Below are 16489 nucleotides of genomic sequence, written 5' to 3'. Positions count from 1 at the left end.
AGATTTTAAATAGTGTTAGTTACAGTTTATTACTTATGATGATTATTTAATGGCTATATCAAATTATTTTATCGTTGATTTCATTTAAGAATAAAAATTTTATTTTAATATAGTTTGTATCACATTTGATTAGTATTAAAAATTGTTTAATTATCAAGCGATAATATGTTATTTTATGCTTATGTTATAATTTATATTTGTGTTTATGTAATATATTATGAATTATTAATTATGTTTTAAATATATTTAATTTTGTGTATTTTTATGTGTTTATTAGGAAAATTATTAATTTCACGTACTTCGAGGCTCCAAACAGATAAACGGAGGTCAAATTTGGATTCCGGAGGTCCGAAAACCTTAAGATCAATCAAGATCGGCTTAAAATTGGGCTTGTGTAAAAAAAGTTGACTTTTCCTGTTGACCGAGCACTGATTGGATGATGAAATGAGCTTACAATAGATATGAGTGCATGGGATAATTGGCAATCTTGACTAAATCTCAACCGTTCATGATTCAATGGCCATGATTGTGCCACGTGGCAATGGTTGGTGAAGCAAGTTGGAGGATCCGAATCTTTGTATTCGGGTCGACCCGATCCACCCATTAACCCGCCAAATCTCAACCGTTCTTTGGGTAAATCGGACGAGTCAAATGATGCCATGTGTGATGTTGACTTTTGAAGTTTGACCAGCCATTGGATCTTGATCTAAGGGTTGTGAGGAGCACATGCATGAAGCCTATGATGGACCGCAAAGCACTGGATTATGAATTTATTTTTCTATAAATAGAGCCTCATTTTTATGTTTTAATCATCTCTCTACAACTCTCTTCTTCTCAAATTCTCTCCATCTCCTTGTAATCTTGATTTCCAGGTGTGTTTTTAATATTTTGTATAATTATTTTCATTAATAAAATTAGTTTTATTTCCAATTTTAGTTGTTTTTATTTCTTTTAATTATAAGTAATTCAATTTTACTACTTCTTTTTATTTTAATTATGCTTAACTAAATAATATTAGTTAGGGGAAGGTGAAACTCTTAAGAAATAAATAGGATTTAATCAAATTCTATGTTTAATTTTATAAATTAAATTATTTTCTATTTAATTTTATACATGTTTTATATTTTGAAAATTTGATTTATTGTAGACAAACAAATGAATTTGGCACAATAAATTCTTAAGATCTTAATATAAGGCATGGTGAAATGGTATTTTGACTTATTGTAGACAAATTAAATTTTGGCACAATAAATACTTAATCCATCATAAAATTAAAGGGAAAATAATAATAATTTGTATAATTAATCTTTTGAGTAATAAATCTAAAACAAATTGGCAAAAAGAATTTATTAAGTTTTATTTATTTCTAAGAGTGGATCCATAACCCTAACTAGTTCAATTCCATAGTTTCATTTAAATTAAGTTGTTTATATTCAAGTTTTAATTTCAATTTTTAGATAAAATAAAATAAACTAATTAAATCTTTTCTCTGTGGATCGACCTCGGACTCACCGAGTTATAATACAACAAGACACTCTTATACTTGGGAGTTAAAATTTACTTTTAAGTTGTGTCAAGTTTTTGGCGCCGTTGCCGGGGAAAAGTTTTTTATTTGGTTTGTTTTTCCGTTTTTATTTTTCTCTTATATGTAAAATTTCGTTTGCCCCCTTTTCCTTTTCTTAAATTCTCTTTTGTCCCCATATCTTTCATAATTCTCGTTTCACCCCAACAGTTTCCGTTTCTAGCCCAATCTTCTGGTAATTACGTTCGGACCCCGATATCTTTCAATTGTTTCACTTTCATCCCAAATTGCTAATTCTAAACTTCTAAAAATTATAGTTTGACCATAAAATTAAAAATAATTTGCAATAGAATCCCTAGACGAAATTCCTCAACATAATCAAGACTTGGACATATTTGGACATACTTTGGACATATTTGGACATACTTTGGACATATTTGGACTTATTTTGGACCAAACTAACTTTAACTACTAACTCTAATTACTAACTCTTAACTTACTAACTGCTAACTCCTAACTTTTATTTAATTTCAGTTATTTAATTTTCTGCATTTATTTTATTTCGTATTTATTTTTTTATTTTTTTATTTTTTTGCTTTATTGGTGGGTTTAACCACCAAACTAACTACTAACCCTTAACTTTTATTTTCAGTTATTTAATTTTCAGTATTTATTTAATTTTGCATTTTTTATTTTTTTAATTGGTGGGTTCAACCACCATTTTTGTTATTTAATTTTCTTTTGTATACTTATATTATTTGCTTATTTATTTATTTTATTTTATTTTGTTATCAATTTGTGTAAATATTATCTTTATAACATAACCCTTGCATGAGACATTGGTCTCGATCTTCAAGTGGCAGGTTAATTCGTAGATCTCAATCTCCACCACCAATCATGGATGAGAATCAAGGCGAAAACGTTTTGGGCGAACCTAATCCTCAAATTGATCAGGGAGACAACCAATCTCAACATGGGCATGATCAGAATCAACCAAGGACTCTGAGAGACTACATGAATCCAACCAGAACCGGAGCACCGTCGTGTATAGTATTTCCTCCAGAAGCATCTCGATTCAATTTTAAACCAGGTATTATCCAACTTTTACCAACATTTCATGGTTTAGAATCTGAGAATCCGTACTTGCATCTAAGAGATTTTGAGGAAGTTTGTAATACATACACGGACCAAAATTGTAGCATGAACATAATTAGATTAAAGCTTTTTCCTTTTTCATTAAAAGATAAAGCTAAAACTTGGCTACAAAACCTTAGATCTGGATCAGTAAGAACTTGGAATAACATGCAAGAACAGTTTTTGAAAAAATTCTTTCCACCTCATAGAACAAATTCTTTTAAAAGGCAAATCACTTCTTTCACTCAAAAAAATGGAGAAACATTATACCAATGTTGGGATAGGTTTAAAGAGTTGCTTAACATATGCCCACATCATGGTTTTGAAACTTGGCGATTGGTCACTTATTTCTACGAAGGCTTAATACCCCAAAGTAGACAGGTTGTTGAAATGATGTGTAATGGTGAATTTAGGGATAAAAATCCTGAAGATGCACTAGATTACCTTGACCAATTAGCTGAAAATGCACAACATTGGGATACTGTTGGAACTTTTGAATTGACAAATAAGCAACAATCATCTCCATCTAGTGGAGGAATCCATAACCTTAGGGAAGATCATGATTTACAAGCAAAATTTGCATCCCTAGTTAGGAAAGTTGAAGCTTTGGAGCATAAAAAGAGTGATCAAGTAAAATCTGTTCAAGAAATTGCATGTAACATATGTAATTCGAATGATCATTTCACTCAAGAGTGTCCCACTTTGCCTGCACTTAAAGAATGTCTAAATGATCAAGCTAATGTTATTAACACTTTCAATAAACCAAACCCATATTCACAGACTTATAATCCTGGTTGGAAAAATCATCCGAATTTCAGTTGGAGGAATAATAATAATGCACAATCTTCACAAGCACCACCTCCACAAAATTTTCAAAATCCTCAGCCTTATGCACCATATGTTCCACCACCTTGGAAAAATCTGGAGGACACAATGCATTCATTCATCAGAAAGCAAGATGTTATTAACAATCAAAATGCACAAACTTTTTCTGATTTGAAAGATACTCTTGCTAAAATTGCTTCTGCACTCACCATTCAAGAAAAAGGAAAATTTCCAGCCCAACCACAACCAAATCCTAAAATTCAACAAAATCCACCCACAGACCAAGTCAAGTCAGTTATAACTCTTCGTAGTGGTAAGGTTGTTGATAGACCTATGCCTGAACCTTATGAAAATGATGAAAATTCAAAGGGTAAGGAAGGACTAAATGAACTTACACCTAGTGAAGAAATAACTAGTGTTCCACCTGAACCACCATTTCCGCATGCATTGAATAAACCAAAGAAATCAAACCACTCTTCTGAAATTTATGAAATCTTTAAGCAAGTGAAAGTTAACATTCCTCTATTAGATGCAATCAAGCAGGTTCCTTCATATGCCAAATTTTTAAAGGACTTGTGCACTGTTAAGAGGAAATTGAAGGTAAGAAAGAGTGCTTTCATGGCCGAACAGGTAAGTACAATTCTGTCTACTAATAATAAGTTGAAATATAAAGATCCTGGTTGTCCTACCATTTCTTGTATTATTGGTAACCACAGAATTGAGCATGCTTTACTAGATCTTGGTGCTAGTGTTAATTTGCTTCCATATTCAGTTTATCTTCAACTTAATCTTGGTGAGTTAAAATCAACTTCAACTACACTTTTGCTTGCCGATAGATCAGTTAAAGTACCAAAAGGAATAGTGGAAGATGTTTTAGTACAAGTTGATAAATTTATTTATCCTGTGGATTTTATTGTCTTGGAAACTGAACCTGTTGTGAATAATTACAAACCAATTCCTGTAATTTTAGGTCGACCATTTTTAGCAACTGCTAATGCTTTGATTAATTGTAGGAATGGTTTAATGAATTTATCCTTTGGGAATATGACTTTGGAATTGAATGTTTTCAACATGTGCAGGCAACCTAATGAAGAAAATGAGAATGAAGATGATACTGATGAACAAAAGGAATTGTTTGAATCTTGTATCGAGGAAAATATTCAAAAAGGGGATTTTTCTGAACTTTCTAATGTTTGTTTAGTTAATTCAATTGAGTCAAATAAGCAACTTAAACTTGATATTTCTAATATAAATTCGTTGCTTGATTCTATGCAGACTTCGCAAAATTATGATGACGAGCCAAAATTTGAGGAGCTTGGAAGTATTGAAAAGACAGAACAACAAGAAGCACCTAAAATGGAATTGAAACCTTTGCCTGAAGGATTGAAATATGCTTTTCTTGGAGAAGAACAAACTTATCCTGTTGTGATTTCTTCTACTTTAACAAGCGACCAAGAAGGACAAAGAAGGGATGGTAAGCCTTTTGTGATTTATTATGCGAGCAAGACTTTGGATAGTGCTCAAATGAATTATTCTACAACTGAAAAAGAATTACTTGCTGTGGTATTTGCATTAAACAAATTCCGTTCATATTTGCTTGGCTCTAAATCTGTTGTGTTTACTGACCATGCTGCTGTGAGATATTTGATGAGTAAACAGGATGCCAAACCGAGACTAATTCGTTGGATTTTGTTACTACAAGAATTTGACCTTACCATCAAAGATAAAAAGGGTGCTGAAAATGTTGTTGCTGATCATCTATCAAGACTCACATCCGAATTCTGCAATGATATAACACCCATAAATGATTCTTTCCCTGATGAATTTTTATTTTCTGTTACTTCAATGCCATGGTATGCTAATATTGTTAATTTTCTTGTTACAGGTAAAATGCCTTTGCAATGGAATGCTCAAGAGAAGAAGAAATTTTTTGTTGAAGTAAAGAAATTTTATTGGGATGATCCTTATTTGTTCAAATATTGCCCAGATCAAATTTTTCGGCGATGTATTCCTGATAATGAGGTAAGTAGTGTCATTAATTTTTGTCATTCTGAAGCATGTGGTGGTCACTTTTCTTCAAGAAAAACTACTGCTAAAATTTTGCAGTGTGGATTTTATTGGCCTACCATGTTTAAAGACACATATGAATTTTGCAAAAGTTGTGAAAAATGTCAAAAATTGGGATCAATTACAAAAAGAAACATGATGCCCTTAAATCCCATACTTGAAATTGAAATATTTGACTGTTGGGGAATTGATTTCATGGGTCCATTTCCATCATCTTTTGGATTTGTGTATATATTAGTTGCAGTTGATTATGTCTCAAAATGGATTGAAGCAATTTCTTGTCGAAATAATGACAGTAAAACTGTGATTAAATTTTTAAGAGAAAACATTTTAAGTCGATTTGGAATCCCTCGAGCCATTATCAGTGATGGAGGTAAGCATTTTTGTAATAAGTCATTTGAGTCTTTAATGAAGAAATATGGAATTACACATAAAATTGCTACCCCTTATCATCCTCAAACAAATGGTCAAGTTGAATTAGCAAATAGGGAGATAAAACAAATTTTGGAAAAAACGGTTAACCCAAACCGAAAAGATTGGTCTCTTAGACTTAATGATGCACTTTGGGCTTACCGCACTGCATTTAAAACATCATTAGGAATGTCACCCTATCGGTTAATTTATGGTAAACCTTGTCATTTACCTGTTGAACTTGAACATAAATCACTTTGGGCTATTAAAGCTTTTAATTCAAATTTGGTTGATGCTAGTAATGTGCGAAAATTGCAATTGAATGAACTTGAGGAATTAAGGAATGATGCATATGAAAATTCAAGAATTATTAAGGCAAGAACAAAAGCATTTCATGATAAAAGAATTTTTCGAAAAACATTTGAGATTGGTCAAAAAGTGTTGCTTTATAATTCTCGTCTTCATTTATTTCCAGGAAAGTTAAAGTCAAAATGGAGTGGCCCATTTGTTGTAAAAAATGTATATTCATATGGGGCCATAGAAATTGAGAATCCAAATAATGGTGTCACATTTAAAGTTAATGGTCAAAGATTAAAACCATATCTGGAACATCACCCACGTGACGAGGACACCGAAATTAATTTGGATGACCCACCAATTCTTGATTAAGTTTTTAATGATTTTTTTTTTGTTTTACTATTATTTTACCGTTTCATTGTTTGACTTTTTTTTTTTCCTTAGATTGATGCACTGTACATAGTTTTTTTTTTTAACATTGTTTTTCTTGTGTAAGCGTGTTTGTTTGACAGTTGTACATTCTCTCATCAATTTTCATTTTACATCATGAGCACCTCAATGAGAAAATACCTGTTCGCACATCTTAAAAGATTTCGGCGTATAAAATTTCACTTAAGAGGCCTGATACAAAGCTGTAAATCACATCCACTTTGGGATCTGCAACCACCAGAATTCGTGTCCTATGTTGAGGATCTAGAGGGACAACTCAGAACAGTAGAGAGTGGCATATATGAATTTCAAATGGAGCTTGAGGTTAACTCAATGAGAGGACGAATGTAAGTTCATTTTCCTTTTATATTGTGTGCTTCTTTTTGCTTGCTTTCACGCTTGATTTGATTTTGCAGATTTGATTTTGGTGTGTTTTGATTTATTTTCCCGTATAAATGGCGGATAACGGTACTCCGTGACTTCTTAAGTCGGTATCTTCAGTTTCCCACAATAACTGAAACCCCAAAATCATACATGGAAGAAATACAACATAAACTCCATAAGCATTTTCCCTCTCTCCCTCAGAATGCCCTCAGGAAAATTTACAAAGCTCGTTGTGAACGACTGCGTTTGTTAATGATCAATGGCATTCCTTCTGACATTCGTTGGTTAATTGAAGCAAAGGTCCGATTAGCAGGTGAGTTTTCTGGTCAATTTGTTTCTTACATGCCTGGTTTTGGTAAAAGTACGTTTGCTAAGAAAAGGAGAGCTAAACGACTTGGCTCAAAATGTCATAACTGTGTGAGACTTGGTTGCAAACGACCAGATTGTAAATCTTTAGGAATGGTTTCTGATACTCGTGAAGATAAAATTAAATTCGTTAAAGATGGCATGAGTAAAGAATCGTTGGATGATATCTTACGATCTCTTGAGACGCATCGAAGCGGAATTGTGCAACGTGAGATTTACAATTTGTGGATACTATTCCAAAAACAAAATGCACAGTTAAGTCTTGGGAATCTGACTCAAAAAGACCCTGTTTGCCAGTTTATAAGAAAACTGGATGGGAAGCCGATCCTCGACCCATAGAGGGCGTTCAAGCCGTTACTGGACGTAAAACCAGAGGAAGATGTGAGCCACAATCACAACTACCAGTAAATATCCTTTCACTTCACTGTTATTTTACTTTACTGTTATTTTATCATTTGCATTATTGCATTTAGCGATGTGATTTTGTATTTAATAAATATTTGGTTTTCTTTTACTGTTTGCTTTTTCTAATCATTACTTTCTTTTTACTGTTTGTTTTTGAATTATTGAGCCACGAGCTTTACTCGTCATTTGACAAATATTGCCAACCCATTTACAGCTGTTTCTCATTATTTATGTTACCAAGATCTTTAAATATGAGCTCATTTTTCAAACACTCACAACTTGTTTTTGAAAAATTAGTCCAATGGCATCATCTTCGAGTAAACAATTCAAAAATATTTGTGTGCTTTCTGGGTTTCACTATGGAAAGTACAAAGAGTTCGTTCAGGCAGCTGTAGATCTTGGTCGTGTCATAGCAGAGAGGAAACTGCATCTTGTATATGGAGGAGGTGAACGAGGGTTATCAAGACTTGTCTCAGAAGCTGTTTTTACCAGAGGAAGCCAAGTACTCGGCATTATCCCAAAACCCATGAAACCGCTAGTGTGCATGTCTGGCCCACCAATTGGAGAAGAATTAGTGGTATCAAGTATGCAAGAGAGAATATCTGAAATGATGAATCATGCTGATGCTTTTATTTTCTTGCCAGGAGATCTTGCAACTTTTGAGGCACTAATTACATTTGCATCTTGGGCCCACTTGAACATTCATCAAAAACCCATCGGTTTGTTAAATGTTAATAATTTTTATGACGGCTTGCTAACTTTTATTAACCATGCAATAAAGAATCATTTTGTTCCACATTCTGTAAAAAAACTCTTTATCTCTGCTTCTACTGCTAATGAGTTACTTGATCTTTTGCAAGCTTATACACCAGAGCCAGATCCACAGACTGTTGCACTGAATTGGTCGACTAATGACGGTAACGGTAACAGTAGCAGTAATAAGAAGTGCGATTTAGATTTAACTCTCCGTTTGTAAATATTTTCTGTTGTAGTGTTCATGTGATGTCTTCTACACTCTTTCTCTTTCCTTTTAAAACATTGAGGACAATGTCTTTTTCAGGTTGGGGGGAGGGAATAGTTGATAATTGTGGAATGTCTTAGTCCTGGTTATGTGTTTACAAAAAAAAAAAAAACAAAAAACAAAAAAATTTTTTTTTTTTTCTGTAAAGACTAACTTAGGACAAATTTGAGTCGAAGATGGCAGGATATAGAGAATGTAGTCTCTCTAGAAACGCATCTTCTTAATCTTAAGGGTGTTGTTAAAAAAAAAAATTGACTCTTTCTTCATCTTTGTTATTTGCTTTTAAGCTTCTGCATCCAGTTCAGGTGAGATCTCTTCTTCTTCTTCTTTTATTATTTTCTTTTATTTTTATTTTTTTGCATATCTGTAAAATTATAAAATGTTAAGATAATGTTTAGATTAGGTTGTGGGGTGGGGATAATTGACGTATATTTTAAATATGTGTGTTGTTTTTCTCTTTTCTCTTTTCTTTTCTTTGTTAAAAAAAAACCAAAAAAAAAAAAATTTTGTTTTTTGTCTAGGATGGCCGTGTAAAGAGTCACGACTTTTGAGACGCATCCTAATAGTCTTGTTGTATTATATTTTGATTTTGAGATTCATAGTAAGTTGTTTTTGTTCCCTTTTCTTTGAATTACTCAAATTTGTGAACTCTCCACTTGGTTATTAAGTTATTTAATTGTTTACTCATTTAACAGGTATTATTGAATCATTCTTCACACACACACTATGACACATACTAGTGGGTTGTAAGTTAAAGTTTTACAGCATTTAGTTCTTTTGATTTATTAGGAATAGTATCTAAGGTAGTAGAAAGTGTATATTTCCAAAAACAAAAAAACAAAAAAACCAAAAAAAAAAAAATCAAAAAAAAAGAAGAAGAAAAAATGTTTTTAATTTTGTTATATCTAGAAACCCGAGTAATTAAGTCCGTAGGGGTGTTTCAACACCTAGTGCCCTAAGGTCAACTGGTCTGGGAGTCACTGGCATAAAGCTCGCTACATGGGTAATAGATATATTGTTTGTTTATTAGAAACCCGAGTAATTAAGTCCGTAGGGGTGCTTCAACACCTAGTGCCCTAAGGCCAACTGGTCTGGGAGTCATTGACCTAAAGCTCGCTACACGGGTTAGAAATGTAATATAAAAAAAAAATGTGTGAATAATCTATTGCCTAAAGATATAATTTCTAATGAATTTTAGAACGAAAATGTTGTTTTTCTTTTAATGAAGCCCCATAAGTATTGTGTTAATTACTTGAGCACAAAAGAAGGTTTGATGATATTCTGGATAATGAGTGAACATCAATGTGGTAAAGGAATTTGGGAGAGTTCATTTATTTGGTAATTTAGAGGATAGATGAACAACTATTAACTTGCATGTGAATTTTATAAATCTTAATATAACGCTTTAAATTGCTAGAGGGCTAGCAATAAGCTGGTTGGGGGGTGTGATTAGTATTAAAAATTGTTTAATTATCAAGCGATAATATGTTATTTTATGCTTATGTTATAATTTATATTTGTGTTTATGTAATATATTATGAATTATTAATTATGTTTTAAATATATTTAATTTTGTGTATTTTTATGTGTTTATTAGGAAAATTATTAATTTCACGTACTTCGAGGCTCCAAACAGATAAACGGAGGTCAAATTTGGATTCCGGAGGTCCGAAAACCTTAAGATCAATCAAGATCGGCTTAAAATTGGGCTTGTGTAAAAAAAGTTGACTTTTCCTGTTGACCGAGCACTGATTGGATGATGAAATGAGCTTACAATAGATATGAGTGCATGGGATAATTGGCAATCTTGACTAAATCTCAACCGTTCATGATTCAATGGCCATGATTGTGCCACGTGGCAATGGTTGGTGAAGCAAGTTGGAGGATCCGAATCTTTGTATTCGGGTCGACCCGATCCACCCATTAACCCGCCAAATCTCAACCGTTCTTTGGGTAAATCGGACGAGTCAAATGATGCCATGTGTGATGTTGACTTTTGAAGTTTGACCAGCCATTGGATCTTGATCTAAGGGTTGTGAGGAGCACATGCATGAAGCCTATGATGGACCGCAAAGCACTGGATTATGAATTTATTTTTCTATAAATAGAGCCTCATTTTTATGTTTTAATCATCTCTCTACAACTCTCTTCTTCTCAAATTCTCTCCATCTCCTTGTAATCTTGATTTCCAGGTGTGTTTTTAATATTTTGTATAATTATTTTCATTAATAAAATTAGTTTTATTTCCAATTTTAGTTGTTTTTATTTCTTTTAATTATAAGTAATTCAATTTTACTACTTCTTTTTATTTTAATTATGCTTAACTAAATAATATTAGTTAGGGGAAGGTGAAACTCTTAAGAAATAAATAGGATTTAATCAAATTCTATGTTTAATTTTATAAATTAAATTATTTTCTATTTAATTTTATACATGTTTTATATTTTGAAAATTTGATTTATTGTAGACAAACAAATGAATTTGGCACAATAAATTCTTAAGATCTTAATATAAGGCATGGTGAAATGGTATTTTGACTTATTGTAGACAAATTAAATTTTGGCACAATAAATACTTAATCCATCATAAAATTAAAGGGAAAATAATAATAATTTGTATAATTAATCTTTTGAGTAATAAATCTAAAACAAATTGGCAAAAAGAATTTATTAAGTTTTATTTATTTCTAAGAGTGGATCCATAACCCTAACTAGTTCAATTCCATAGTTTCATTTAAATTAAGTTGTTTATATTCAAGTTTTAATTTCAATTTTTAGATAAAATAAAATAAACTAATTAAATCTTTTCTCTGTGGATCGACCTCGGACTCACCGAGTTATAATACAACAAGACACTCTTATACTTGGGAGTTAAAATTTACTTTTAAGTTGTGTCAACATTAATGAAAAATCCCATTTTTCCCTCAGTGAATTGTTAGTTAATGGCAAAAAACCAATGGTGAGTTAGTCGGAAGGATGTTTTGAACTATTATTTAAAAAATAGGGATAAAATGAGCTATTGCATGGAACTTTAGAGATGAAAAGAGTTTTTTTCTTTTAAGAATTAAGGAGATACCCATTCACTAACCATTAAAAAAATGAAAAAAAAATCAAACTTTCTTAACGTCTTTTAACTCCTTTATTAAAATAAAAATAAACCCCACGTAAGTGAATATAACCTTTATCATTAATAATTAATTTTAATTTCACTTAATTGTATTTTGTCACACGTAAATACAAATAAAATAAAATAATAAGAAAAGAAAAAGAGAAAAAAAGAGATGAGAAAATGAAGAGTAAAAGAAGAGAAGAAAAAAGACTAGACGAGACGATACGAGGCGAGTTGTATATCCTGTAGTATATATGTAAGCAAGTAGTAGCCCCACTTGAGGAAAAAAAACCCAACCCTACCATTTTCTCTTCTTCCAACATACACTTCTTTCGCTCTTTCTCTCTCTTTCTTTCTTCATGAAAGCTTAATTTTATAAGCTTTTAGCTTTAAAAAGGGTGCTGTAGCTTTTCCTTAGTTTTAGTTATTAGTTACCGTTCATTTTCATTTTCATTTTTTTTTATTTGGGGGTGTGTGTTTGCTTGATGGGCAAGTACATGAGGAAGGCCAAAACGGCGGCCGGTGAGGTGGCCGTTATGGAGGTGACCCAGTCATCGCCACTCGGCGTTCGCACTCGAGCCAAAACCCTAGCCCTCCAAAAGGCTACCTCTGCTGGTGCTGGTGGCAGTGGCTCTTACCTTCAGCTGCGGAGTCGGCGGCTCGAGAAGCCGGCGGCTCTGGTGAATGAGACTTCGGGCCGGAGGAGGAGGAGGAGGAGGAAGGAGAATTCGAGGGCACGTGAGAGGTCACGTGGGAAGAAAAATGTTGATGAGGTGGAGGAAGAGAAGGAGACTGATGATGTTGCTGCTGCTGCTGTTGAAGTTGAAGAAGAAGAAGAAAATGGCAATAAGAATTTGGACATTGAAGCTTCCTTTGGTGAAAATGCTTTGGAAAGTGAAGCAAGAGAAAGGTGGGTTTTTTTTTTTAATTTTATATTAAGAAATTAGTTTATTTAAATAAAAAAATTGTTTTGTTGAGGTGGTTTTGTTTTTTGGGGTTTTTCGAAAATCTAATTTTGTTATTTTCGGGTGTTATTTTTAATGTAATAATTTGCATTTTCTGGGTTTTTATTTTAAAATTTTTTGTAGACTATTTTTTAGGGTTCTATTTTAAGCGGTTGCTGTATAAAATGGAGGCAAAATTGGTTGAATTGTTTGCCTGAAGCTATGTGCTGCTTTGAGAATGTTTTGCCTGTTTGGTTGCTGAGAAAATGGAGGGAAAAGTGGGGAATTTTTTAAAAATTGGAAGCTTTGATTTAGTAGTGTTATTTAGTAATTTCTCTTTTGAGTTTGTGGTTGTAGAGAAAATGCATGAGAAAAAGGAGACATTTTGCTTTGATTACGAATTGAAATGATTAAAGACTTAAAGTGTTGTCATTGAATCATATTTTGAGGGTTTTCGCTGAAATGCTTTTTGTTTGTTGCCAAAACAAAAAATTGAAGCTTTAATTTAGTTTGCTCATCTCTTTGTTGTTTCCTTCGTGTTCATATTATGCATCTTAATTTTGGCTTGATTGAATTCTTATTCACAATTTGCTTATCTTTTCTCATTCAAGCATTTTTTCTTTTTTTAGTGTTCTGCTTGTTTGTTGCTTGCTTGGTTGCTTGGGTAAGAGAAAAGATGCAAGATTTGTTGCCTTTGCATTTTACTAGACCCATTTATCTGCTTTATTTATTTGAAGAACCTTTTAATTGCAGTGAACATTTAAGGAAGTTAAAGAAATTGTAAATCAAAGTTGGGGGCTTATGCCTTTCTTTTTTTTTTTTTTTGGGGGGGGGGGGGGGGGGGAGGGATATAATTTCAATGATTTTAGACAACTGGGTTTTTTCTGTAGCCTTCATTGCTGTTAGTGAAACTCATTGACACCTGTATCTTAACTGCTTCATGTACAACTTCTGATGGGTCTGTTTGAAGATGTTGAAATGTTATATTCTAATTTGTTTCTGTGATTTTTCTTTGCTGTGGCAGTAAAATTCGTGTTTCTCTTTTTTAATTTAACTTCTATTTGTTCTGTCCTTGAGCATATATTTGCAGTGATAGTCAAATCAATTTTTGTTCATGTACATGCCATTAGACATTATTTTAAAGCAAAGAAATACCCTCATCAGCCTTCTACTGTCATTTACAGCTTTTTGTTTTTTACATGAGATTTTTTTTTATTACTTTTTTTGCATGAGATTGATAAGCTATGATTGCATTTTTATTGAACAGGATATTTCACATGTTTGTAATACTTGGGTGGTGGTTTCAATTACATGAGCATCAAATTAAAGTATATGCTGTGGTGTGTCCTTTTGCGTAGGTGTTTCTAGACATGGATGCCATTGTCTCTATTTGAATAGAATAAAACCATGTTGTTCTTTTTCCTTCAGTAGATGCCTTTTCACTTTTTTAACATATGAGAACTGATCTTGTGTTTGGTGGTCCTTTATCATTGTAAGAATGCTGAGGCTGATATCTCGTGGAAGTCTTTGGTTTGGATTCTTTTTTTTGTTACTTTTGTTTTAAATGAAAAATTTGCGAATGAAGTGTTTTAATGTGGCAAACAGAAGCTCTTAGTTTAGTAAATAAAGTTGCATAAATGTTTGCGATTTGAAGTATACATTATGCTTAGAAAAAGGTCTCTGTTCCCTTTAATTGCTTGAATCATTTTGTGCTATGGACTTATCTATTGTTACCCTGTTTATAATTGGTCGGGCCTTTAAGTAAATGTACGTGGATAGTTGCTATCCTGCATTCTGCAGATTGGGCGCGGAGATGAAGAACAAAATGTCTTTACTAGTTCAACTTATATTAGATTCTGTTACTTCACCATGTACACATGTTTTCATTTTGGGTCCTATTTGCTTAATCTTTGTGTCAAATAATTTTGAAATGGATGATTAAAATTTTTTCCCAAAAATTTGTTTTATCAGTTTTTCAGATTATATTGTTGCTTGTCTCGTAATACATATTTTGAAAGCTCCTTTTTTCTTTTACTGTGGCAGGGGCACTAGGGAGTCCACTCCATGCAGCTTGATAAGGGACCCAGAGATCATAAGGACCCCGGGTTCCAGCAACAGGCCTACCAGCTCAATGCAGAACAGGGAAGCACAGATTTCTGCGTGCAGTCTCATCCCAACAGCACATGAAATGGATAAGTTCTTTGCTGATACAGAAGAAGAGCAGCAAAGACAATTTATTGAGAAGTATACTACAACATTCATTTCTCCAGCTTTCCTTTACACTTCCCAGAAACTTTTAGATTGCTCTATCTGTGATATTCCATCTATTAGTTCGTTCACATTTATGTTAGCTGATATAAGATGTGGTTTATTTGCAGGTACAACTATGATCCCGTGAATGATAAGCCGCTCCCTGGCCATTTCAAATGGCAGAAAGTTGACCCATAGGAGACAGACTTGATATTTTCCTGCAAATTCTGGGTTGATCTTGAGCTTAGGAATTGACGAATTAGCAGGAATTAGTTTTAGGTTGCACTAACGGTGACGGTGTCCATTCCATTTTCCGTCACCACTCTTATTTTACTTGTAAAGAAAAGGAGTAGTAGGACTATCAAAGATATGTGTAGACTAATGGTCTGTAACATAACAGGAGGGGTGTTATGAGTTACAAAGCAAATACAAACCAAAGTCCTTTTGTCTAACATATCATGTAATAGGAGAAGGGAAAAGAGGTTTTAGGGTTAGGTTTCAGTTTAAAACATAGGTCAGTGTATCAGGTACAAAAATTTACTAGATCTTTTTCTGTGTACCGTAATTTCATCCTCTTCTTTGTTTATACATGTACTGGATGGAACTTGAAAAAACTCCTTGGAATAAACATGACCCTTTTCCTTCTTCAAGTTTGTGTCTTTGGCAGTATCACTTGCTATGACTGATGAGAAATTTTGGCCGCGTTGACATGTGAATTTAGATGATTGCTGCCCAGTTGTTGTGATCAGAAGCAGCACACAGTTAATGAACCGACTGCTTATTTTAGCACTATATGCTATTTTTTAGCACTATATGCTGTTTTTTAGCACTATATGCTAATTTAGCACTATATGCGAGTGTGAAAATGGTCGATGGTGTTGGTTTTAGTGGGGGTGTGGGTCTTTTATGTTCTTATTGGAAGAATCTTTTGTTTCTTTTATCATATATTATTGACAATTGGTGCCTTATCCGCTGCTAGTTGCCAATGTATGAGACAATTTTGTACAGTTAAAAAGATTCCAGGGAAAGTAGAATATGGAGTAAGGGCATGACATGACTCATGGGTTAAAGAAACAGCCTTTTCTCTCAAATTTCTTGGCTGAAAGTCGGTGGTAAACGGACAGGAAAATGGCAAAGCAATGTATAATCCTCTGGGGTTTGTTGAGAATAATACTTGCCATTCGCAGGCATTATAATTTTACTGAAGAATGCAAAGGAATGAAAATCAACTCCTCTCTCTCACTCCTCATTAATCATTATAAGGTGAGTGACCGAATTATTGAAAGAGATTTTACTAATTGAATTAATAAGTATCTTCAAAAGGTG

At 33.0% G+C, this 16489-nt stretch overlaps 4 protein-coding genes and 1 non-coding gene across 6 annotated transcripts; 4 read left to right on the top strand and 1 right to left on the bottom strand.

Annotated features, from left to right (window-relative positions):
• Positions 1-132: 132 nt before the first annotated feature.
• Positions 133-8019, top strand: LOC102613348 (uncharacterized). Of its 2 annotated transcripts, none has more exons than XM_052434447.1 (2): positions 133-872; positions 2386-8019. In XM_052434447.1, exon 2 carries the CDS (start codon positions 2420-2422, stop codon positions 6626-6628), a length of 4209 nt encoding a protein of 1402 aa, XP_052290407.1. In that variant the 5' UTR covers positions 133-872; positions 2386-2419; the 3' UTR covers positions 6629-8019. The 2 variants fall into 2 exon arrangements, with proteins under 2 accessions (XP_052290407.1, XP_052290406.1); XM_052434446.1 differs by having other exon boundaries at positions 2380-8019.
• On the bottom strand, positions 2871-2979 carry LOC127900110 (small nucleolar RNA R71). Its single transcript, XR_008052134.1, has one exon. It is a non-coding gene; the product is annotated as a small nucleolar RNA R71 (small nucleolar RNA).
• LOC127900053 (probable cytokinin riboside 5'-monophosphate phosphoribohydrolase LOGL10) lies at positions 7217-11105 on the top strand. The gene has a single exon (XM_052434448.1). The coding sequence runs from the start codon at positions 8142-8144 to the stop codon at positions 8814-8816; it is 675 nt and encodes a 224-aa protein (XP_052290408.1). The 5' UTR covers positions 7217-8141; the 3' UTR covers positions 8817-11105.
• Positions 7220-8019, top strand: LOC127900054 (uncharacterized). Its single transcript, XM_052434449.1, has one exon. The coding sequence runs from the start codon at positions 7220-7222 to the stop codon at positions 7772-7774; it is 555 nt and encodes a 184-aa protein (XP_052290409.1). The 3' UTR covers positions 7775-8019.
• A 1134-nt stretch (positions 11106-12239) lies between the features above and the next one.
• Positions 12240-15813, top strand: LOC102611851 (cyclin-dependent kinase inhibitor 4-like). The gene is made up of 3 exons (XM_006493635.4): positions 12240-12879; positions 14957-15157; positions 15292-15813. Exons 1-3 carry the CDS (start codon positions 12455-12457, stop codon positions 15359-15361), a joined length of 696 nt encoding a protein of 231 aa, XP_006493698.2. The 5' UTR covers positions 12240-12454; the 3' UTR covers positions 15362-15813.
• Positions 15814-16489: the final 676 nt, after the last annotated feature.

Source organism: Citrus sinensis, chromosome 9 (genome assembly GCF_022201045.2).
Source record: "Citrus sinensis cultivar Valencia sweet orange chromosome 9, DVS_A1.0, whole genome shotgun sequence".
In the NCBI taxonomy this organism is placed as follows: Eukaryota; Viridiplantae; Streptophyta; class Magnoliopsida; order Sapindales; family Rutaceae; genus Citrus; species Citrus sinensis.
Note: the sequence above shows the minus strand (reverse complement) of the source record. Positions and strands in the feature narration are given on the sequence as shown.